Source organism: Myotis myotis, unplaced genomic scaffold (assembly GCF_014108235.1).
Source record: "Myotis myotis isolate mMyoMyo1 unplaced genomic scaffold, mMyoMyo1.p scaffold_m19_p_1, whole genome shotgun sequence".
NCBI classification, from domain to species: domain Eukaryota; kingdom Metazoa; phylum Chordata; class Mammalia; order Chiroptera; family Vespertilionidae; genus Myotis; species Myotis myotis.
In genome coordinates this window covers 127,434,851-127,460,628 of record NW_023416313.1, presented here as the reverse complement: position 1 = coordinate 127,460,628, position 25,778 = coordinate 127,434,851, and the positions used below count along the sequence as shown (strand labels likewise).

At 44.8% G+C, this 25,778-nt stretch overlaps 1 protein-coding gene across 4 annotated transcripts in view; it reads left to right on the top strand.

Annotated features, from left to right (window-relative positions):
• Positions 1 to 25,778, top strand: part of JCAD (junctional cadherin 5 associated) — a 52,846-nt gene that overhangs the window by 18,418 nt on the left and 8,650 nt on the right. For 2 of the 4 annotated variants that reach the window (XR_004974301.1, XM_036351783.1), the window contains exons 2-3: positions 4,634 to 4,960; positions 20,184 to 23,893. Coding sequence is in view for 3 of the 4 variants with exons in the window: in XM_036351783.1 (XP_036207676.1) it covers positions 4,692 to 4,960; positions 20,184 to 23,893 (3,979 nt within the window). In the remaining variant the exon portion in view is untranslated. Of the gene's footprint in view, positions 1 to 4,633; positions 5,008 to 20,183; positions 23,906 to 25,778 lie in introns of those variants that run through there. The other 2 variants (XM_036351772.1, XM_036351795.1) reach the window with 2 other exon arrangements.

Below are 25,778 nucleotides of genomic sequence, written 5' to 3'. Positions count from 1 at the left end.
TCTCATAGGTTGATAAGGTCTTTGAACTTGCTGAAATTTCAGAGGTCATCTAGTCTAGCCCCCAGCCGGCGTAGGAATGATTTTCATAATAGTGTTTTTCACACTGTAGGTTATGTCAGACTAGAGCACCATGAAATTTTGTGGGTGGTGACCATAATTTTTAAAAGTGTAATGGAATAGAAAGTGTTATAGAACATGTTAAGATGTGAGGGTGCATACTTCTTTAATGTTTTGATTGATGTGCAGCCACATGCTTTCAATGGGTGGTTATTGAAAGAAAACAGGTTCCAAATCCATTCCCTCCACCTCTGCTTAAGAACCTCCCAGCTGGGAACTCCCCACTTTGAGAGGCAGCGGTGCCTTCATGCTTGTTCTTGTGGTAAATGTTTCTCTTGCATCAAATGTCTCTAGATATTCACAGCATGAACATGACATTTACAGTGTGCTCATTGTCTCCTGTCATTGTGTCCGGGCCCTGCCAAGGCTAGAAGTCCCTTCCTTACTTGAGACTGTAACTAGGCGCATTCACTGCCCTAACCACTCTTACTAGATGTTCCACAATGAGTATTTGGTACAAGGCAACAACAAAAAAGTAGCAAAGGAAAAATGTCTTAAATTAAGTGGCTGGAAAATCACCCTTACAGGTGATCTTACTGTGCAGATCTACCCTGAGGTGGAGGATTTTTTTGAGCCTAGAAGCAATCTTCCAGAAGCCTTCCTGACCCCTTGAGACTGGGTAAGGGTCCCTTCTACATCATCCTGTTCTTATCTCTGTCACAGTGCTATGACACTGGAGAGGTGGCTAGCTTCTGCCACTAATAAATCCATATGCCATGTTTTGTTTGCCTATTTTTTAACGGTCTCTACAGCAAAACAGTAAGATTCTCAAGGGCAAAAAGCATGTCTTATTCATTATTATACTTTTAGTGCTTGGTGCATTGTAGGCACTCAGGAATTATGTGCTAATGTTTTGGACTGTATGGAATAGCTTTTACTGTTTTAAGTGACTTGGATGGAAATTGAAGTCTGTTCATAAAAGACAAGGGATGGGTGCTAGAAAGCAGTCATGACTTTGCAAATCAAGAGTGACATCCAAAGGATACCAAAGGAATCAGGAGACGGTCCAAACTACATGATTAAAGTTAATAACTAATGTATAAGATTTCCATAAGGCAAGTAATCCTTGAGAGACAAACTAGAGCTATTGTAACATAATAAACCCACAATCTTATATTTGTGTGCTGATATCCACTTTTACATATTCTTATTTGGCCCCCAAAACGATCTGGTGAGACAGGAAAATAGTGGCATCACCATTTTGCAGACCAGAAAACTGAGGTCTGGTGTGGTTAATGACTTGCTTGCTAAGGGATCATAGCTGGTGCTGGCATCAAAAGGATCACACCTAAAACAGTACTGTTTGAGCTGTACATATTCCTACCAAGTTGTGAAATCTGCTGTTATAATAACTGATATTTATCCTTTTTAGTGTGTCTTTCCAGGAACCCTTTGAGGTGGTGGATGGGTGATCAAATTAAATGCTGTTGATGTAGAGTGCTGGTATTTCATGATTGGAAAATACTTTAGAAGGGGCCATCTTTTAGTCCAGCAACTCATTGGATACCTGGCTTTTCCTTAGCCACCCAATGTCCCCTCCTGGTGGCCGCTATAATTGACATGTTAGTGAGGTGGCTCATTTCATCTTAAGTAGATAAGGATGCTGAAGAAAGTAAGCTGAATATGACAGAGATTAGAGGAGTGGATCTCAACCTTCCTAATGCCATGACCCTTTAATACAGTTCCTCATGTTGTGGTGACCCCCCAACCATAAAATTATTTTCATTGCTACTTCATAACTGTAATTTTGCTACTGTTATGAATCTTAATGTAAATATCTAATATGCAGGATGTATTTTCATTGTTACAAATTGAACATAATTAAAGCATAGTGATTAATCACAAAAACAATATGTAATTATATTTGTGTTTTTCGATGGTCTTAGGCGACCCCTATGAAAAGGTCGTTCAACCCCCAAAGGGGTTTCGACCCACAGGTTGAGAACCGCTGGATTAGAGGAACAGTGTGACTGTTCAGCAGTCTGTGTCTGCTGTTTAGGGTAGGCATGAAGATGAGATAGAAGCCCAGGCTCTGAGTTGGGATTGAGAAAGTGAAGAATGTGAGGCAAAGGGTTGGATGGTGACTGGGAACACTTACTTGGGTTATGGGGCCTATGGGTCATCCCCTCCTCTCTTTTCCTCTCCCGGGGGCTCCAAGTCCTGCATGCTGAAGCTGGCACACTTTGTACTCCTGCTCCCCATAAGCTCTGGCCGCTGTGAGATGAAAAAGTTAGGACTTTCCAGTAATCAATATGCTTTTGTTATCAGACCTATTGGTCAAGTTATGGCTCTTAGGGGTTTGAATCTTTAAAAGATGTTTATGGCTTGACCTGGGTTGTCTTGCCATTTAAGGGTTTGCTAAATATAATTGTCATACAGACATAGCCATAATGGCCCAACTTACCTAACCCCAGAAGGAAAATAAGTCACATACATGTTTGTGAGGCTCACTTCTTACCACTCCAACAATGGACTTAACAACCAACTCTGTGGTGGATACTGGCCTGTCCCTCAATCTATGTGATGGTTAGTTAAAGTGCAGTGCAGTTTGCTTTTAAAGAGCCTGACATAGCAAGAGAGAAACGGTGAGTGTCACAAGACCTACTAGTAAACTCTAACTTTAACTGTGGTGCTGATTTGATCGTGACATTGAGCCAATGAGTCTGGGGACCTTGGTCTAGGCTACCGGGATTCTGTTATGTTAGTTCTTTACTATTGAAATAATTGTACCCCAAATCTAGTTTAAATGTCAGTTCACCCTCTTGTACACATGCACATGCCGTTTATCTAGTGAACTCCTAATCATTCTTCAAAACCTACCTCAAATGTCCCTATGTCTCATTTGGGAATTCACTCAACAATTATTTATTGAGAGCATATTATGTGCCAGATTCTGAGGATGTAGCATCAAACAAACCAAGACCCTACCTTCCTAACCTTGCCTCTATGTCCCCATAGTCCTGTCTGTAATGGAATCTCTTTCCTTTGCAGCCTGTAGTCCAGTGACTTATTTGATTGAATGAAAGGACAAGTGCTTGCCTCTCCGGTTCTTCCATTTCTGTCTAAGTGAATGACCCAAGTAGTACAACTCCCTAAAATACATGCAGCAGTAGTGTCAGGGATGGCAGAATTGCTATGGAGATTTTTCTACTAGTGCAGCAACTGCCAGAGCTTGTCAACCTCACATAACATATAGGAACCTCATAGGAAAGTATAGCTTTCCAAAGTCTCATACGCTCCATGCTGATAACCGAGCCTTTGCTGCTGCTGGAATCCAGCATGTGGTGAGGAGGAAGGACATGCGCAGTCAGAAGAATCACATGGCTCACTAAGAATCCCCACCGACAGGAAGCACACGCATCTCCTTTCACCTGCACAGGGGCAGCAGGCATTTCCTGGCCATTGTTCGAGGGGCTGCTGTGGTGCTATTTCCGTCCACCAGTGAAGCGGGGCTGGAGCTGGCCAGCTCTTACAGGCCTGGCCTTGGTATGCTTCTTGCCCAGGCCAGCATCACAACATCTGGGGAGCCAGATTCAGATTCATGTGATCAAACTACCTTCCACCCTATTAACAACAAGAAGACTTAGGAAAGAAGATTCTTTTGTGTAAAAAGAAACATGGCAGCCCCATCTGCTTTCAAAAAACACATGCTTTCAAGCAGGTTCCTGCCTATATATATATATTTTTGTACTGTGGCCTGAGGACAGTTTATTCTGGGAAGTAGCTGCCGTGAATTCGTGTACCATGGCAGAACTCAGATGTGGACACCACTGGCCCAGAGATGTAGAATGTTTCCCCACGATTTATTGGGGAGAAATTTGATTCTTAAAGGTTTAATGTGGGGAGAAGTTTGGGATGGTACAGTGGGTTGGGTGTGTATGCTTGATAAGGGTGTCATGTGTTTTCTTATTATGGGCCTCAAAACTTAAGACCTGTTTTCAGCAGCTGGTTGACCTCCCCAGGGCAGCTGCACTTGCTCAGTGTATCATGCTCAAGTATGTCATGGCTCCATGTTGATTAAAGGTCCCATTCTGCCCTTTTAGAGTGAAAGGTATGTCTAAAGAATGAAAGCAGGGAAGTATAATAAGATTGAGCTGGACACTAGTAGTTTCTGTTTTTAGAAATACCAAGTAGTAATTGCAGCTTCTGAGTCTGTATTTATTTTGTCCTCTCTCGTTATGCCTGTTGTTTTCAGATGACTGGGTCAAGGGATGGTGGACACTGTTAATCATTTCATTGCTCAAACACCATTCTGGACTCCTCTATAAGAGGCAGTCATCCGACGGGTCCCCAGAATAAGCGCCACACCCTACAGAGCCCCTGCTCATCCACGTTCTCCGCTTGAATAAGACAGAGAATCATTTCAGGCAACAATCCCCATCCCTACACCTTCTGTGCAGGAACTGTGCTGCGTTCATAACCAGGGTCTAGTTCAGGGTGAAGGAGGAGGTGGTATCAGATGCGGCTGCAGGGAGAATTAGTGAGTCCTCACGAACACTTTCTATTGTCCCCTCAGTGTGGGTTCTGCCATGATGACCGTTCCTGTCGCTGAACTTGGATGAGGCCAGTACATTATGTACAGTGTAGAAGACCTCCTGATTTCTCATGGATACAAGCTGTCAAGAGATCTTCCGGCACCACATGAGGGTCGCCAGCCAGCAAGGGCGAGAGAGAGAGTGGGTCATGGCTTGCTGAACGGATGTGAGGATGCCCCTACTGCCTTCCCACACAGTAAGGCGTCCCTGGGGACAAGACATGTGAGTAATTCTGGAAATGAGCACCATGCACTGAGAGCCCGAGGAGAGCCCCAGAGCGCCTCTGCTTCCAGGATGTCTGAGGAGGGGTAAGTGTGCACCCACCATGTTCTTCCGACTTGGGGTTTGTCAGTAGGTATGTAATAAAATCCTCCACTCCTTAAAATTGGCTGGGGTCAAGGGGCATGGGCTGAGGGACAAGAACACTGCTGTCCGTTGAGGTACTGGGATGTTCCAGTAGCACTGAGCACACGGCTGGGCCATAGTAAGCCTTCAGTAGGCAGTGGTGAGGAAACAGATTCTGTCCTACTAAATACTGCATTTCAGTACTCGGCTTCTCTGTTCTCTTGTAATTTCCTGATATTGCCTCAGCTAGGAATCACTTAAAAACTCTGTAAAAGCTAGTTTATGTCAGGCACACATTCCTAGTACTTTAGGCTTTCTTACTAATATGTTTCGGTATTTGGTATACAGAGTTGAAAGAGGTTTGTGTTCCCCTCCGTTTGTGAAGAAGAACACCTTTCTCTTTATGTATCCATATAATTCCACTGGCTCCCGACCCATGTTTCCCTTGCACACATACTGGCCCCAGTGTGGGTCCCATCTGAATATAGCTGCATCTATGGGTGTTTGCTTACACCAGCAGAAAGGCCGGGTTGGCTGGGGGAATAGGAGGGTTAAAAAAGAGGGAATTTCGGCAGCTTGCCACAGAGCCAGCATGGGAGAGGAGCCCTGCAATCTCATCCAAGCCATTTGGACCTAGAGGAAACCTTTGTCATCACTTCATAAAACTGTTTGTCTTTAACGCTGTGTTGAGACCCGGCTCAGACCAGGGAAGGAGGACTCTGCCTGTATTGAGCATCTTATGAAATTGTATGCAACTGGCAAGAAATGGACCTGTCTTTAAGGGAAACAAACAAGTACCCAGAAAGGGGAGTGAAGTAGCCTTTAATGGTTAGAAGCCACCTTTTTACAGAAAGGATCTTTTTTGTTTGTTGATAGCTTTCAGGCAAAAAGTGGGAGGAATTTTGTTCTTATAATTCAGAGCATCTGACACCTTGGTCATTAAGTAAAAGTGAAGGTGATCACCACTCTTCATGCCCAGGGTAGTAAAAGTAGGTTTGTGTGGACAAGTCAGGCCATTTCTCTGGTTGAAGGGAAGAGTTATCATTGATGGAACCAGGTCAGGGGGGACCCAGAATGGAAAAGAACTTGAAACTACTTTCATATAACCTTGCCCTTCACAAATCACACTTGTGTCCATTGCTCTCTTGAGCTTAAGTCTCTTTAATCCATGTTCCCTGAACTTTGGAAGAGGGTGCTTGTGGATGAGTTGGCTGAGAATTAGGCCAGCTTAGTTACTATGGCACAGATTTGCATATATGTATGTTCTACCTTGTATTTCAGGGTCCAAAGAGCTTGTTACAGTGTTGGGCATACAAGGCATTTATTGTATGCTCATGGATTCAGTTCATTCTTCCCACCATTGTAACAACCGTTGAGAAGCAGACAGCTCAGTTTCTAATGAGGTACTGACAGTGGCTGTGGAATCCGTGGAATGCATGGCTGTGAAATGCATGCGCCATGTAGGCTGTGTGCGGTCTCTCCCAGTCTTGAAGGTCTAGATCAGAGATGAGAGTTGGGTCCCTGAGTGGGAGGTGATAGAATCCCCTTTAGACTTCTGTGTGGGCAGTGTGGCTCCCAAACTTGTCCACAGATTGCTCAGGACTTTCTAGCCCCTATGTGATAGCAGGCTCCTGGGGATCTCTAGGTGTCTGGGCATCATCTGATCTGCCAGAAGTCTTTCCTTCTGACATGAGTGAAGTGCTCAGATGAGTGGCTCATGTTACTCTGGGATGTCTTCATACAGATGACAGAGATCTTGACAGTTCTAGCCTCTTCCCCCTATTCTTGAGGTTGACTGATTAACTTCGGAGGTGTATACTAGCTTTGGGATTGAAGGTTGCCTGATAGGGTTAAAAGAGAAAATGCATAGGGAGAGATTAACTGAGGAACTTATATGCATATATATGCATAGTCCATGGACACAGACAATAGTGTGGTGAAGGCCTGGGAGGAGGGGGTGCAGGGTGGAAGGGGTCAATGGGAAAAAAAGCAAAGGAGACGTCTGTAATACTTTCAACAATAAAGATAAATTTTAAAAAAGAGAGAGAGAGAGAAAATGCATAATACATGCTTACAGATATCTGTGCCAGTGCCTAAAGCCTCAGAGACCAGCTGAGTTGGGTTGTAATGAAATGATGTCTTTTGTTTGTTGGCTTGTTTTTAAGTAGTCAATAGAGAACTGAAAACAGGAGATGAACAGGAAGGTGGGCAGAAGGTTTTCTCATCAGAAAAAAATGTTCTTTGGGAGAAAATAAATAGGTACTAATAGTTAACAGCTTAAAAATTAAAAACAAGGAAAAGGAAAATTAAACCAATAATACTTTGGCTTCCATAAATTCTGTATCTGGGTAAATAAATGATAGCAGGCCAGGTCCCAGCCTTGAGTCACTGGATGAATACAGCAGTGGCCCTGCAGCCTGGCCTGTCCCATAGGACCCTGCTGGGCTGGCCTCTGGGTCTGTGGGGGGAAGGTGAGGTCCAGAATGGCCCTGTGCAACTCCAAGCCATCAAGGTGACTAGGAAGTGTCACAAGGGCTCTCCTTCCTGTAGTTTCTCTAGTGGGTTGAGGTCCACCTTAGAGTGTGTCCCCACACTGCGGCTGTCCTTAGCACTCCACTGACTTCCTGGGGAAGATGGCCATCATAGTCATTTGGAAGACCCAGGGGCTGGACAGAGTCGGTTTGTTTTATTCTGGCAGGATGGTGATGTAGGCATGCTGACAATGTTGTTATTTTATAGCCAAAGAACGTGAAGCCCAGAGAATGTTGGTGACTTGGCACGGGCCACTGGAAGCAGTGGAGGGGAGCTGTCAGGCCGGCTGCGTGCTGCCGCTCTGCAGCAGCACGGGGCCGTGTGAGGCCTGCCCTGTTTGGAAGGGGTACTCAGTCCTCTGCATGCCTTTCACAGTTGCTCAGTGCTGGACTGTCCTTTCATACTTCCTTGTCCTCTGCCCTCCCAACAGCTCAAATGGATGTGAAACTGCTCTCAGAGCCCAGCTATGTCCCTTTCCTGTGTGGAGCTGTGTAAGGGATACGTCCTGTCACCCCTCAATTAGAAACATGTACATCACCCTGCTTCTCTGTGTACGGTGCTCAAGACTACATAAATGAAGTTGGGATTGCCCATAATCTGGGGTGTGGTGAGAATGGTCAGGATTTAGTTCTCCCCCCTGATATTTAACATCATCTTAGAACAGAAGTATGTAAGGGCTGGTTATATCAAGTAAAACTTAAAAAAAAAAAAAAAAAAAAAAGAGGACAGACATGGAGCCTTACCCAGATTTCCAAACATTCGGGATATGTATTTCCTAACTTGCTGAAGAGGCTGTGCTTCGAGCTTCCACAATCATTAGATCAAGTGATACCAATCACCCAACATGGGCCGAGAATGACAGTTCTGTTGTGAGGAGAGGTTAAGGACTGACTGAACTTGCTAAAAAGCTCTTACGCTCAAGCAGTGGAGCCAGGACCAAGAGTCTATTCTTATTTTACACAGTTGTTTATCCAAACTGAAGTCTAGAGAACTATTGTTTTCCAAAGCTACATTCAGTGTGTTGCACTGGCCGTCTCAGGGCTGGTAACTTTACAAGCATGTAAAGCACAAATGATGGACTCTGACCCTGATTGTGCAACTCCCTGCCCAGGCGCCTTCCTGGCCCCATTGCCTGCGTTGCCAACCCCCAGCTCTTTCATAGACCTTGCGGGCCTCCTCCTCTGAGCCACATGTGTCTTTCTTATGTCCTCTTCCATTTCCAGGGTGTCAGCCACACAGGCACCATGTGCTCCCCACTCTCTAAGCCCTGCCCAGAAGCCCCCAGAACCCTCTCCTCCCCATCTTCCCCGGAAACCCACCTTACCAGTTTGACTTTTTCAGCTTCCTCCAGTTGAAGTTACCCTCCCCTGTGTTCTTCCAACACTTTCTCCTAGTCCACAGGATTGTCAGCTTCCTGAGGGCTGACACCATTCTCATTCATCTCTGATTTTGCTAATTCCTGTTAAAGACTTTTGCATTTATTAAACACTCAAACATCTATCAGAAATACATTGGATGAAACCTAGTCCTTTTATGGCAAGGCAGTTGTGTAAGTGCGGAGTGTTTCAGGCCACTGGCTACGTGAGCTGGGAGGTGGAGAAGGTTTCGCCAGGGAGAAGAGCTGTGTGAGGCTAGTTTGGGAAGGTTCCATTGTGAAAGGAGGCATGCCAGCTTCCTGTGCTGGACAGTTGAGGTAGCAGTGCTGCTGGCCTCGTTTGGACCCACTAACTCTTAGGAGATGAGCAGGGAAGTAGGGATGAGGAAATAACAGACTCAGAAAAACTCCCGTAGGCCCACTAGTCCTGGTGGTAAAGTTTCCCTTGTTGGTGACGTGTGCAGGTGCAGGAAGCTGAGCCCACCTGAGTGGACAGGGGGCAGTTGTTGTGAGAATGTAATAGGGACTCTCATGGACCATCCACAGGGAGGAAACAGACTCACAGGCCTCATGCCACATGGGGATGAGGAAGCTGGGAGCCACGGTTGGTCCATTGATGTCTCTCTAGGTTGGAGTTGTCCCCTGGGGGACTGTTTGGGTCTCTGTCCCACAATGTTGCTGTGTCTGCCTCCCTGCATTCTCCCTCCTCTGCTGATCAGCCTCTTCCCTTCACAGACAGTTACTCTTCCCAGGAATTTGGGCTCACAGTCAGTGACTTTGTTCTCCTCTTGCTTCTACATCATGGTTTAACTCCAGAGCCCCTGATGACCACTGCCCATTTCTCTTAGAATTTTGAGAGAAACAATCGGTAGTTTTGGGCAGCCCGGGGATGCTGCGGCCAGCCATTGGGAGCAGGGGAGGGACTGGATAGGGGACGGGAGGTTGGACAGGGGAGCCTGAGCTTTATCCGTTGTGGGTGAAGGGGCTATAGATGAGGGCAGCTTTCAGGCTGGGTGGGGGTGCTAACTATGTACCCTCAACCCTGTCCTCTTCACAGACCATTCTTTTAGGAGCTCTAAAGACTTGGCATTTCCCCTTTGCATCATTGACTCCACAGAGCTCATCTAAAGGCTAAACCACTCCTAAGTTTTCTCAATGAACAGGTTGTGATGCTGAAACTGCCTGAAGGCTTTGCAAGAAAGTCCCTCACATGCTACAGAAAACCCTCACAGGCCATGTCGGAGGTCACTATGGTAATCCTACGTGCATAGCTGGAAAACCAGGAGTGTGTGTAAAACAGCACCCAGTCAGCATTCTATAGATCAAATCATTTAATGCCAGAGTTTTATTATGTCCTATTTTTGCCATACAATCAACAACAGATACTTATTGAGTGCATCTTATAAGTGGCATCTCTGTCCTCTCTCCAGCAATACAAAAAGGATGCTCCTGAAAGCTTCTATTTACATCTGTGTTCAAAGATTATAATGAGAAGTATTCTTTTAGTCCACCAGTTTGCACTAAGTTTAACTATTTATGCACACGCTATCTTGTTCCAAAGCTTGCTTGCCAACACACACACACCCACACACACACAGATTAAGGAGGAAAAGAGGAGACAAGGAGAAAAGCTGGCTGTTATCTATATGTGGAGGAAACTGCTGCTTAAAATCCAAGTAGCTGTAACTACCATTAAACTATATAAAAGACTGTTATCAGGCATTCACGGTTTCCTTCATGTTTCCTTTGAAATATTATAATTAGAGGAAACTGTAAAATAAAGTAACAAAGCAGAGATTTGAATCTAAAAGTGACACCATAATAGGTTCTTCTCTGCTTCGCCCCAGGAATTCTGGTAAAAATTTTGTTAGTTAACCATGAGAATGACTTGTAATTATCTCTTGCCATCAGCAGCAGTTGTAACTAATTAGAGACAGAGCAATCTAGGAGAGTCTCTGATGTGGTGGTGACCTGGGGTCTCCTCTTGGGAGGTTTATATTTGATCAGTAAACATCCATTCTAGCCAGTGCTACTGGATATAGTAAACAGTTAACTTTCAGAGGCTTTTTAAGCTGCTCTCAAATCATATCCTGCTTATAATGGTTTTCCAAAAAAGGAATGCTGCAAGTTTAACATCTGTTTCTATGTAGCTCTTTCTCTTTATAAAACCATACTTCCACAAGCATTACTTGTCTTTTAGCTGCTTGCTTCATATCCTAAGTGTTAGGTGTTGTTATTTTGACCTCTTCACAGAGAAAAGTCAGAATTGTTTGAGCTGTTGTGCTCATGAGCACACATGAAGGTTCGGATCTCCTGTTTTTCCCATTGTCTCTTTGTAGGCCCTCTTCTGAGGTGCTTTGTTTTGGTTCATAAGCAGTGTAAACCCCCAGAAGTGCCGGGACCCTCGTTCTTTCTCCTGCACACACTCTTATGTTGCTTTACAGTCATCAGTTTTTCCCAGCAGGAAGCAGGTCGGGCCCTTGGAACATGAGACTCCTGGGAGATCCGTGATGAGGAAGCACTTCTAGAAAGGGAAGACTTCAGCAGTGCAGCCGAGAGCTTCAGTTGTATTGTTGGTAGCCGTGGCCTCACCAAGAGGAGAATTATTAGTGTGGAGTTTATTCTTTAGCTGGGGCATTGGATTAGTTAGCCAGCTGGGAAATACCCAAATGAGAGACACTGAATAGTAAAAATATGAAACATGGCTCTAAAAACGAACCGAGAGGGCCTTCAGTTCCAGTCACTTTCTTTCAAAGATGACTGCAGCTGACTATTGAACAACATGGATGTGAATGCGGGCTCAACCAACTGTGGATGGAAAACAGTATTTTTGATTAGCAGTTGGGGATCTGTGGATGCAGAAGTTTGAATGTATGCCTTATTCTACTCCATTGTATAGAAGGGATTTGACCATTTTTGGTATGCACATGGGTCCTGGAAGTGATTCCCAGCAGATACCAAGGGATGACTGGAGGTCAAAAGTATACTCAGACTTTTGAGCACTGAGGGATTGACATCCCCAGCCTCTGGGTTGTTCAAGGGTCAACTGCATCCCTCTGAGTTCTTAACAAAGTACAAAGAGCCTAGACGCGAGTCTAGCTGACACACTGACATGCACCAGCTGTGGGACCTCAGGACTTTGGTTAGCGCCCCTGCGGTGCAGGGTCCTTGTCTGTCTAGGGAGAGGATGTGGACTGGTTCTTTACAGACCCTCAGGCTTTCTGGTTTACTCATCTCTGGCGGCTGCCTCCCCTGCTCTTCAGTGCTCTAAGCTTACCTTCCAAAGAATAGAGGGTCAGAGGCACAGAGAACACTCCATAAATGTCTATTGAATGAATGAATGAATATATAAAAGGGAGGGGTGGTGATAGAAACATGAAAGGGAAGTGAGAAACTAGGATGTGATTTTTTTTCATTGTCTATGGTGACAGTGTATGGACTATACTAGTGAAGATATTTTAACTTCGTAAAATATAATATATCCTTATTAAAGAGAAAATAGGAAAATACTGAAATAATCTGCTTTACCTATTGGATATATGTGAGAGACAGTGAATCGTATGTAGTTTGCTCTTCCTGCTTTGTTTTCATAAACTAAATATTGGTTTGTTCTACATCATCATTATGGAAACGGGTGTAGCTCTTCCTTAGAGACCAGGCAGCACCGGAGGGACAGAGTCTGTTATGACAGTCAGCTATATCATTGTTTCCTGTGATTGTGAAGGCCTATAGATTACGACTTAGTGAAAGACAATACAGATCTAAAATAATCACCATGTTGAGACAAACAGTTCTCTTCTCTCCTCTGTGCCCCTCACCCTCTTCCTTGGATGATGTGAGAAAAAGAGTTTCAGAATTATGTACTCCACTGAGAATTTATTTTCATTGGATTAAAAATAGTAATAATAACTAAAAACAAGAATTTATTATATTAGACACTTTATTAAACAGTTTAAATGTATTATTTCATTAATCTCAACAAACTTCAAAAGAAAGGAATTATTAACATCTCTTTAATATAAATGAAGAATCAGAGGTAGAGAGAGGTGGAGTATGTTGCAGAAGGCATACAGTTAGAACGTGGTGTGTTGGCATTTGAGCCCACGACGTCTGGCCAGCGCCCAGGGCAGATGCCCACTCTTTCCCCGAAATATTGCCACACTGCTCCCTGCTGGTGCATTGAAAGCTTGAGGTCACCTATTGTCTCATAACCTTGTGCAAGTGCCACAAGCTTTGGCTGGCTTTGAGGATTGGCTACATGCTCACTGGGCTTCCCCCTCCCACCTCCCAGGCCTGACTGCAGGCATCGTCTTTGCATTCCACTCTTATCTATAAGCCCTTTCTCCCTAAAGCTTGGAGATTTGTCAGAAGATGATTAGTAGCCTGTGGTAAATGCAGGTGCAGCCACCAAGCACTCAAACGAGGAGGCCCACATCTTGAAGGAGGGAAGAAAGGCATTTGCCCCAACTTTCACCTGGGTTTTACCTGCAGTGAAATGCAAGTCCAGTAGTCTCCACTGATCGGTGCCCTTGGTCTGACACAGGCTCTCCACAGGCTCGAGGAGGCCTTTACATCATGATGGTACACAGATGATGTTTTATATAGAGGGTTATTTATACACTATAGTATATTGAGTATACCAAGGCGTGCTGAAAAATCAAATAGCAGGCTTCCGGCACAAAGAGCATCAAGAGCAAGTTCTGTAGCAATAGGCAGCTGACCCGATCACAGAAACATGTCAGACACCTAACACTGGGGCTGGTGAATATGAGTCACTCTAAAGAGATGCCTCAACACCTCTGCCTGTCTAGAGGGAGAGAGCTTCTTTGAGTGTGAGGTTCTTTAGGTGGCACGTGCTACCTTTCTGCTCAGATTGTGCATCTGGGTAATACTGACTGGCCCATTGGAGGGGAGCGCCTTCTGAAGGAACGACTGCAGTGAAGTGCTACAGCCCACCCTGATCCAGAACATGATGCCAGGGTTTGAAGGCAATGGCAGCGCCAGCATCTGCTAGGTGGCAGACCTGCAGCTGGAAGAAGTCACTGGGCCTGGGACCATTTTAGTGGGGCCTCCCACCCTCCACCCAGACCTCACAGGGAAGCACAGCTGATTAGACTCTGGGGGCTGTCCAAGGGGACTGGATTCAGGATTTTGTTCATGGAGGAGGGAGGGCATCTATCCCATGCCCACCGGCAATTGGGCACAGAACTAGATGTAGCAAGTTGGTACAGCAACTAAGGATCTTGGAGTCCACTGAGAAGGTAATCCTGGAGTGTGTGAAACTATGGTTTAGTCATTCAAATATTGCCATTCTAAGTAGGCTTTTACTTTTAAAAGAAAGGCAATATTGTGGTTGGAAATGAGTCACGTAAACAAACGGAAATGTTTCCTAATTTTTTCATCATTAGCTTTTATATGTTCAGTGACTAAGTTTACCTTTTTTCCTTTAGACATGTTGTTTTTCACATGTTTATATTTCACATATTTTCCTAACTGTTTTTATCTGTTGTTTTGTTGGTATCAAGCCTCTTTTCTGTGATAAAGCACGGAGTTGTTCGCAAGTGTAACTTCTGTCTCTCTCTGTCCTGTTCTCCCAGGAATTCTGTATAAAGACCTTGTTTGTCTCATTGAACTTGTCAACACAATTTATTTGGGCTATCGCATTCCACTCTGCTTTCCTTATCTTTTTCCCACCCTGTATTACTGTGTTTTTGTAAAATGTGCCATTGTTAATATTTTTAAATGTAAATTATTAGTCTAATTTTTTAAAAAAGAAAAGTTTTATTTGATCATATTTCCTCAAAGATATTAGAAAAAAATATTCTTGGTTTTGAAGCCATCTGAGGTAGCACACATTTTAGCTGGTAATAGACATTATATATCAAAGCCAATAAATATCTACCCTTGGTAACTTGTCTGAAGGAGAAATTTATCAGAACTGTCACCATGTGGGATTCTCTTGTGCCTGTCCAAGCCAGGGTCATACTAGGTACAAAATAGATATTTATTAAATAAATGCTTTATAGTTTTGTCATGTGAACTATTTTTTAAATAGATTATTTAAAACTTCCCAGATAACCTATGTTTTCCTTAAATTGGGATTTAGGTGCATTGTGCAAATAGAAAAAGTTTAACCCAGATGCTTAGCCATTTTGATGAGTTGTATATGATAGTTTTGACAAAGTTAAGGTGACAGTGTAAGATTGGGGGAGGGGAAGAAAACTGTCACATTACCTGTGTTGGTAGTTGCAGTCTGTTTATATTCTTGTCCTATTTATGTCTCTTTGTCTTCTGATTATGCTCACGGCACATAGATAGACAAGCACCACCTTGGGATTTCAGCCACCTCTTGGCATTTGGGTCCACCACGTGTTTACTGAGAAACCAGAATACCCACTGAGAAAATGAGCAGAAGCCATGCAATGTGGTTTTTTCTATAAAGTCGTGCAACACAGGAAAATGTTTGTGAGAGCGTAAGGAACACGAATGGTGCTCATTGAAGCTGTGTGGTGCACAGACCCACTCACCGCCAGCTGAAGGACAGAGGCAGAAAGGAGACTCTGAGGGAGGGCGTCAACCACATGCTCCCTAATGGTTTATTTCACTCTCTCTTTTTTGGATCTGTGACAATTGAACTTACTAAGTTCTAGTTTTTGTCTTGCCTTTGGACTTGCATGGAGTTTAAGAACCTATAACCAGTAGGTGCTGAGGACTTTTAAATAGTTCATCTTCTACAGTGTTTCTCAGGCTATGGGTGAGAGTCACAGAGGATTTCCTAAGGGAAGGGACCGTGGCTTCCAGAGCTTTGGACTGTGATTGCTGGCTCACCTAAGTGGGGAGGGGTGTGTGTGGGGGGGAGAAATGTGCAAGCCCCTCTCCCTGCTGCGATGCAATGACTAATCCTTATAGAACCCGACCCATTAAGTGTTCTGCTAAGTACCCCAAAACCTAAATGTTCAAAACCTGATTTTGGTGACAACAAAATCAACAAAGAAATTGACCTTTAGCCAGGCCCAGCGTTAAGACAGCTTGCACTGTGTATGCCAGTAAATGCAGAAGCATTTAGGTTGCTCAGTGGCAAATGCTTTCTTTCAAGTTGATTTTAAATATTTTCTACTTTTTCAACACATAATTCAGCCTTGCTTTAAGTGGATGCTTAGCAAATTATCGGGGGTGGGAATGGAGATAGGATTTGAAGAACTCCCTCACTTTTTAAGGCAAAGAAGTAATTCCAAAATAATAATAATAATAATAATAATAATAATAATAATACGTAATAATAGATTTTTTAAAATATATTTTATTGATTTTTTACAGCGAGGAAAGGAGAGGGATGGAGAGTTAGAAACATTGAAGAGAGAGACATCAATCAGCTGCTTCCTGCACGCCCCCTACTGGGGATGTGCCCACAACCAAGGTACATGCCCTTGACCAGAATTGAACCTGGGACCCTGCAGTCGGTAGTTCACGCTCTATCCACTGAGCCAAACTGGTCAGGGAAATAATAAATTTTTACTAGTCATTTACCATTTAGGCTCCTGCAGAACAGCAGCCTTCTGCTTATATGCTGGGAATAGACCTACTCCAGCCCACTCCCCTCAGCTGCCCCGTTCCTGGGCCTTTATGTGCTGCGGTTGCACAGAACTCATGGCCTAGGAGCCTCTCCCTATTCCCTGTCAGCTTCACTCTACCGTGCTATCAGCTGAAAAGCGGACTGTGTTGTAGAAATTGTTTGAAACTACAAATTACATGTAGACACATGACAAAAAATGAGCCTTACTAATGATGAAAGAAATGCAAATTAACACCAATGAGAAGTTATTTTCACGTACTTAATAGTAAAAAAGATAAGATTGTAATAACCAGAAATGGGAAAGGCTCAGCAAGGTCAGCTGTCCTCTGCACCACCTGAGGGAAGATAAAGGGGAGGGGCTAATCTAAGGTCAGATTTGACAATGGGAATAACATAATGCCCCTGCTCTGCCACTCATTCCTTTTCTAAGGATTCATTCTAAGTAATAATCTGACACATGCTTAGTGTTTGTGAACAATAATTTTCCCAAAGTGCTTTAGAATGTAATCTACATAGATGTCCAACAGTGGTTAAGTAAATCATGGACATATGATAGAATACAAATCCATTAAAATTATGCTCTTAAGGAATTTTTCATTATATTGAAAGAAGTAAAACAGAGTGGCTAACTGAATGGGGTTTATGATCACACTTCTTGGGTTTGAATTCTTTCCCCCCTCTACTTACAAGCTGTGTGATTTGGGAGAGTTGTTTAATCTCTCTGTGCCTCAGTTTCCTTATATATGTAAAAGGGAAAAATAAAGGTGGTTATAGAGTTAATGAAAGAATTCATTTGGCATGTTTTGCAGAGTGCTTGACACAACATAAATGCCCAATCGATGTTAGACAAATTAACTTTTGTGCCTCAGTTTCCTCCTTTGTAAAATAGGAATGAGGGTAGTCCTACCTCAAAGGAGTGCTGGTGAAGCTTACGTGAGTTTATGTCTACAACACACTTAGTATGAACCTAGAACATAGTAGCAGCTATGTTTAGTTGTTTGTGCTACAAGTGGTAAGAAATGTTCTCATAAAACAGATGCCTAGACAGTGGTTGGCAAACTGAGGCTTGCGAGCCACATGCGGCTCTTTGGCCCCTTGAGTGTGGCTCTTTCACAAAATACCGACTTCTGCACATGGGCCACAAAGTTTCAATCGCACTGTATGTGCGCGCCCACACGTGGTATTTTGTGGAAGAGCCACACTCAAGGGGCCAAAGAGCCGCATGTGGCTTGCAAACTGCAGTTTGCCAACCACTGGCCTAGTAGAATGCTAAGGTATTTGAAAATCCACAGCCTTGCACACACACAGACTAGAAGATATCAAAATAACTGTCTCTTGGTAGAAAGGTTGTAAGTAGTGTTTGGTAATTTACTTTCCCATATTTTTCCAAAATTTCAACAATGAATACATATTACTTTTATAATTTAAAAAGCAAACAATAGTTTTAGAGTTGAAACTTTTTCTGCTTGACCTATGGTTAATCAAAATAATTGAATGCCCCAAAATTCCTTTCAGTTAATGGTTTTTCTGTATTAAATTCCTAATTTCTGGTGGTTTGTAAGCAGTCACTTAATATTTCTGTACAGTATAATTGTGTTCAGATTTTTTCTTCAGCTGCATTTGAACAGTGATCTTATTTTATTTTATTTATTTTTTAATCCTCACTCAAGGATATTTTCCCATTGATTTTTAGGGAGAATGGAAGAGAGAAGGAAAGACAGAGAGAAATATCGATGTGAGAGAAACACATCGATTGGTTGCCTCCTGCATGAGTCCCGACAAGGGCCAGGGCCAGAGAGGAGCCTACAACCTAGGTATGTGCCCTTGACCGGAATCCAACCCAGGACCCCTTGGTCTGTAGGCCAACACTTTATTCACTGAGCCAAACCGGCTAGGGCTGAACAGTGTTTTTAAACTTTGGATGCATGGTAGACTCATTTGAGGAGATAGTAAAATATACTGGTCTTGGACTCCTCACTAAACTGATTCGATCCAAATATAAGGGAGTGGGCCCTGGGCATTGACAGTTTTCAAAGGCTGTCAATGAAATTCTAATGTACAGCCAGGTGGTGAACAGCAACCTGGAGCTAGGCTGGCATTTATGCCAGACTGTGCTACCATTTCCTGCCTGGTAGATAGTTCTGCCCATGAACAGAGCCCCCTCTTAGTCTCAGAGTCAGCCCTGGAAGTATTTCTCACATGTCTGAAGGAAAGGCTCCCCTGGAGTGCTTGTTAAAAATATTTGGTTGAAGCATCATCCTGTACACCAGAAGGTTGTGGGTTCAATTCCAGTTCAGGTCACATGCCTAGGTTGCAGATTTAATCCCTGGTCAGGGCGCATATAGGAGGCAACTGATAGATATTTCTTTTTCATATTGATGCTTTGCTCTCCCTTGTTTTCTCTCTCTAAAAGTCAATGAAAACATATCCTCCAATAAGGATTTTAAAATACACACCGCCGCCTGAATCCTAACCTGTTGACTTCCAGGGGGAGAGACTTGGTAATGTGTGTCTTTACTGAGCCCACATGAGGGAAGTGTGGGAAGTCTAGAGCTGTGGTTCTGTCTCAGCCACGCACTGGGAATCCCTGGGGGACCTGGAAAAACGCTGATGCCTAGTCCCCCTCAGGCCTCCACCATTCTAACGTGGTGGAGCTGGGATACTGCCTCAGAAACTATGAAGTCCCTCCAGAATCTAACACACAGTCATGGTTGACAACCACAAGCAGTGATGATTCTCAGAGTGGGGTGCTGGGACCAACAGCGCCAGCATCACCTGGGGCCCATTAGAAATGATCACTATGGTCCACATATGAGGGAGAGCATGTGGTGTCTGCCTTTTTCTAACTAATTTCACTTAGCATTATACCCTTAAGATTCATTCAGGTTGTCCCAAATGAAACATTTTATTTTTCTTTTATAGCTCGGTAGTATTCCAATGTTTCTATATACAAACAAGAGAAAACAAAAACCAACTGATAGATACAGAGAACAGGTCTGTGGTTACCAGAAGAGAAGAGGGTTGGGGGTGAGCCAAAGGTGGGAAGGGGATCAATCAATTATATGGCAATGGATAGTGATTAAACTTTTGGAAGTGATAGCTTTGTAGTGTATATAGATGTCAAATTATAATGTTATACACCTGAAACTTAAATAATAATTAAAAATGTACCTTGTGGCACCTCATCAGGCCTGCTAAATCAGAAACTGAGGATGGGACTCAGAAGCTTGTGTCTTAGTAACCCTCTTGGATTCCTGTTACACATTGAAGTTTAAGAACCACTGCGACAGGGTGGGGCTGTGAAGAGCAGGTTCTCAGACTTGTTCACCCAGAACTCAGTGGTCTGGACTGAGCTGGGAATGGACTCCCAGTGGCCCAAGACCACACTTGAGAATCAATGCCCTCAGGTTTATCCTTATTCCCTTGGGCATTCAAAGTTATAAGGGCCTTGACATCTTTCAAGTATAACCAGTGTCCTGATGTCTGTGGGCAGCCTGTTGCTGTCATTCCTAGGCCCTTGGATGGCAAAACATGTGACTGCCTTCCAGCCATAATTAGTGGGATGTGTTTTCTTTCAAGTTGACAAGTACTCTAGCGGGGAATCTATTTTTCAAAAGTACTGTTCCACATTTGACTTGGATCACCAGTCACAGAAGCAGTGTGTGCTTCCTCCCTTGGTGTAACTTCCGTGCCTCTTATTTTATAGGTTTTATCATCAGCCCAGGCTGGTGTGGTCCTCTCAGCACCAAAGTGGTCACAACCATGCCTATTGGAGAAGAGGACAGGAGGTCGGTGGCTTGCTGGCGCCGAGAGACCGAGAAGACCTGGAGGTCAGAGAAGTGGCCCAAGCCCACAGTCTGCCCATCCACATGAGAGAGGGTTCATGGGAAGTTGGAGGAAGGACAGAGAATGTGATGAAGAAGGTGGTTTGGGAAGAAGAGCTGAGAATGGGGGGCCCTGACAAGTGGCAGGATGTAAGCCTGGAAAGCTGGAACCAGACAAGGAAATTAGGAAGACAGATGTCTGATGGTGATGGGGAGAAACTGTTTCAAGATCTGTACCCATTCATGCGAGGAGAACAGGTGTTGAATTCTCAAAGCAAAGGGAAATCCCAGTCATTGCCTAGAGTTCTCTCCCCTAAGAGCCTGAGTTGCATGGAAATTCCGTTAAGTGATGGGTATTTACCAGATGTTTCTAGAATGCCATTTTACCCTCCAGATTGTACACCGAATTTGGAATCCACAAGGAACCCTGAGAAGGGTGGCTCCTCTATCCCCTTACCATGGCCAAAATTTGGGAAACCCCTCAAGCCTCCCTCCTATGACTCCCACCAACACTCCAGGGCGGGAGTGGAAAACAGCGACCATCTGGACAGCCAACAGGCAGACCTGAGTGTTTCCTACAGGCAGGAGGTCTGCCTGCCCGACTCTGGTTTGGAGCCTCCAGTGTACGTGCCTCCACCGTCGTATAGGTCACCACCCCAGCACATCACAAACCCCTATGCGGAGGATGTGGCCCCCAGGCATGTGTATGATGGTCGCCGTCATCCAATTGAGGAGGCTGCTGCCAGCTTTCAGCTTCCTTCTGGTTCCCTTGGGACTGGAAATGAGTTCCTGAAACAGCCCCATCCCATCACTGCTTACGATGGCTCTGTTCAGTATATTCCCTTTGACGATCCTCGGATCCGACATATTAAACTGGCCCAACCCCAGGGTTTCTGTGACAAAACAAAGGTAGATGAGAAATTGTATAGCTCTGGTCCAGTCTCTACCCCAGAGCCAGCTCATGGAAGCATGCATCATGATGGTGCCGTTTTAAACCCACAGAGCATCATGCCCGCATCAGAGAGAGAGAGAGGCTCTGTCCGTGCCGATCCCAGTCCCCCGTGGCTGTGGGGCCAGCTCCCCAGGGATGGAGAAAATGGTGGCTTTCCTGACCAGAGAGACCACTGTGTTATGAGAGGACAGTGGCCTGATGTGAGAGGCAGCCAACATGGACAAGCAGAAAGCCAAGTCTCCTCCCCAAACCCACAGGGCGAGAGTACCTGTGAAACCCAAACCAAGCTCAAAAAGTTTGAAACTGGGATTAAGACCAAGAAAAGTTCAAAGAAAAAAATGAACGAGACGATATTTTGTTTGGTTTCTATCCCAGTGAAATCAGAATCACATCTGCCAGATATAGATAGGAACAACAATGACTTAAAACAGAGTGCTGATAAGAAGCATGGGCTTGATAAGAGCCCAGCTCTGCAAGAACAAAGTCTGCTGAGCATGTCTTCCACCGACCTGGAGCTGCAAGCTCTCACAGGAAGCATGGCTGGGAGAACAGAGTTTCAAAAACAAGATCTGGGGGGACCAGAAGAAGACAAACAAACAGATGACCTCAGATTCATTCACCCCATGAAACACAGAGTACTCCAGTATTCTGGCTCGTGGCCAGGGCACCAGTACAAAGATCAGCAAACACAAACCACTTTCACGGAAGAATCCAAAAGCCCGCAGCCCCTCCCTGCTAAGTCAGGAGGGTCACCTAATGCAGTGCTGACTCCAAATTTTCTGGACCCTCCTGCCTCCGAAGCTCAGATGCACACAACATTAGCTTCCAGTGACCAGAACCAGAAGCCAAATGTTCATCATCTAAAAGGTCAAGTGTCCCTCAACCCTTCTAGCTACAGTGCTTTTTCAAGGACTTCCTTACTCAGAAACCAGGCACCTATGCCAACAGTGGGCCAGAGTCAGCCCTGCATGGATGACCGTGGACGTGGACCCAGTCCTGTGCCCAGAGGCGAGGTGGTGAAGGGGGCAACCACCGGTCCATGCAATAGTCAACAGCTGTTTGGTCAATTTCTTTTAAAGCCAGTTAGCCGTCGTCCATGGGATTTGATAAGTCAGTTAGAAAGTTTTAATAAGGAGCTTCAGGAAGAGGAAGAGAGCAGTCAGAGCAGCAGTAGCAATGAGAGCAGTGAGACAGGATGGCAGCCAGAAGGCCATGCTGGCTGCACACTCAGGAATCTGGGCTTCACTGGGGAGAGCCAGGAAAGAAGAGGGAAGGAACCGCCAAGGGGGGTGGTGCCGGAGGAGCCTGTGTTTAGGTCGGGAAGAGTTAAGAGTAAGTCTGAGAGTTGGAGTGAGGAGCAGAAGCCTGCCACCTGCCACCAGGGTGCTCGTCCTCAGTGCCTGGGCCCCTTGCAGGTGGAGGACAGCAGAGGTGAAGTGTTGCTGTCAACACGGGGAAGCTTGATTACACAGAGGAGAAACCAAGATGTTGGGACAAGAATAAAAGAGCTAGCAGTCAGCCCAAGACCTGTGAAAAGAATAACATCTTCTAGGTCACGTGATACTGTGTCCTCATCTGCTTCAGCTGAACTGAGAGAGCCCCAGGAAGGGCAGGAGCTCCTCAGTGCTGTAAAGTCTGTGGAGCCCAGCAAAGCAGCCCCTCCCACACCTGGTGATGGGGAGGAGAGGAGCATGGTGGGCCCCCTCTCTCTTGCCAGCAAACCTTTCGGACTCTCGGTACCAGACTTGAGGTCCGTGGGGCTGACTCCAGCACAAGAGTGGAGTGCCAGTAAGTTAGATGGGTCTTCAGGTGACAAGAGTGCAATAGAAATCCCCCCAAATGAGTCCCTTCAAATGAGGGCTGCGAGGATACTGGGCATCGAGGTGGCCGTGGAGTCCCTGTTGCCGGGCGCCAGGAGAACAGGACATAACCAGCCCTCTGAGCCTGATGGCAGTGCCCGAAGGTTGGTGTCCCCTAGGGAGGAACCAGTGTCCAGTCCAGCACAGCCGGATGAGCCCACAGTTTCCAGTGATGCCTTTTATGGCAGGAGAAAGTGTGGCTGGACCAAAAGCCCTCTGTTCGTAGGGGAAAGGGACAGTGCCCCGCAGGCTCCAAGGACTTCTGAACTCTCTGGTGTGGACAGGGTCGTCCCCAGCAAGGCCACTGACCCAGAGTCTCAGCCCAGTGACTTGGAGTCCTTCAATCACAAGGGCATGGGGACAGAACCACCCTTCAGGTCCACTTTGTTCCATTTTATAGAAAGGGCTCCAAGTGTGGCAGGCTCAGAAAAGAGGCTCAGAAGTACTTCCAGAGTGATTGAAAGTTTACAAGAGAAACTGGCTTCCCCCCCAAGGCGAGCCGACACTGACCGCTTGATGAGGATGAAAGAGGTGAGCTCCATGTCTCGGATGAGGCTCCTGAGCTCCCGGAGCACTGACTCCGTGGAGGATGCTGAGGAACTAAAGGCTGAGAGGGGCCCAGGAGCTCAGCCAAGAGGCCTGGTGTCTCTGACCACTGGGGACCTGGCCCGGAAGGTGGGAAATACATTCTCTATCTCCAAGAGCGCACTTTCACTGGAAGAAAATGGGCATCTGGAACCAGGAAGGGAGAAGAACTTGGATCGGGACTTCTGGTGCCCAGGTGAGGAGTCAGGCAAGTGGCAGGTGTTTGTTTGTTTGTTTTTTAATTCTCACAGGAGGATATGTTTAGAGAGAGGAAGAGAGGGAGAAACATTGATGTGGGAGAGAAACACCGATGGAAGTGTCACTTGGTTGCCTCCTACACATGCCCTGACCAGAGATGGAACCCGCAACCCTTTTGGTGTATGGGCTGATGCTCCACCCAACTGAGCCACCTGGGCAGGGCAGGCATTCAGTATTAACTTGGAATCCTCGGAGCATGAAAAAATACTAGGTTGATGGATAATGAAAATTTGCATATTCAGAAAAGATCAAATTGACCCTGAAAATTATTATACCAGAAGATTTTACAAAATATTATCTAGAAGTTTCCTGAAAAATCAAGATCTTGTAGTATATTTTAAATGACTGTCTTTATAGAAATTATATAAACTATTATATCAAATTATCCATATAAACAACATACTGGGCCCCTTACTGTGATGAGGTGAGTCAATAAAGTATTCTAAAGTTGGTGCAGACACCTTGAAAAATCTTATAAGAGACCATAGCATTTGTGCTCTATACTCTCTCCTAAAATAATAGGCATTCACCCAAATAATCCTCATTGTTCTTTATTAACCTTGAAAGAAAAGATATGCAAGTTGATTAAATAAACTACTGCCCCACATTTCACCTTCCAAATTCCTTGCCCTTCTTCCCATTTTTAATCTGTTTTCACTACCACACCATTTATGAAACTTTAGTAAAATTCACAGTTTTCACTTTCTCAACACCCACTCCTAAAAGTCCACTCATTAACTCTGTTTCTTTAAAGGCCCCTAAGTTCTGATTTTGAAATCCCAGGCGACTCAGTTTGGGCAACAGCATTCTGCAGGCGTTTGGGCCTCTCCATCCTTTCACCTTAAGGTATCTTGAGAGCCTTCTCTGTTTCATAAAGCCAGGGCAGGTCCCCAATGACAGCAACAGTGATTTTCCTCAAACACAATTTCATCATCTCAACTATGACACAAACAGGACAGGAGAACTCTTGGCATCGCTGTTTCAGACACTTTCTTCAGGAGCTGGGGATTATCAATTATGTATTTAAAAATGATCAGATGAGTTGAGGTAGTTATCCAAAGGTCTGCATCATAAACCACAGACTTGGGGAACCTTAACTCATTAATTCAGACCTTTTCACAGTAAGCTGAAACTGTACCCCCTGAGATGAGTGTTACCCCACTACCCTAGGACCCCAATCTGACCTTCTGAGCCAGGCCCCTCCTCCTTCCAGTTTGCCCCAGCAGGGTGGTTCCCCACCCTGCTTCTCCATTTTTTTATTTTGAAATCCAAGGGTGTATTTATTTATTTACTTTTCCATAAGGAGAGATGTCATCTAAACATCTCCCTTTTCAGAGTTCAAAATGTCAGTATTTCTTTCAGCTTCTTCTTGTTTTGAAATAGGTTTGAACCTAACCGCTCCTTTTTTTCTTTTTTCTTTTTTTATTCTGGGCCAGCTTTACCTTGAGGCTTGGCTCCAGCTCTTAGACCTCCACCCGGCTGAAAGTAGGTTTCTGGCCTTTGCTTACAATGTTGTGAGTCCGGCGGTATTCATTACAATGTTTCTTTTTTTTTTTTTTTTAAATATATTTTATTGATTTTTCACAGAGAGGAAGGGAGAGAGATAGAAAGTTAGAAACATCGATGAGAGAGAAACATCGATCAGCTGCCTCCTGCACATCTCCCACTGGGGATGTGCCCGCAACCCAGGTACATGCCCTTGACCGGAATCGAACCTGGGACCTTTCAGTCCGCAGGCCGACGCTCTATCCACTGAGCCAAACCGGTTTCGGCCGTTACAATGTTTCTTAAACTGCAGGCTCAGAGGACAATGTTTCTTAAAC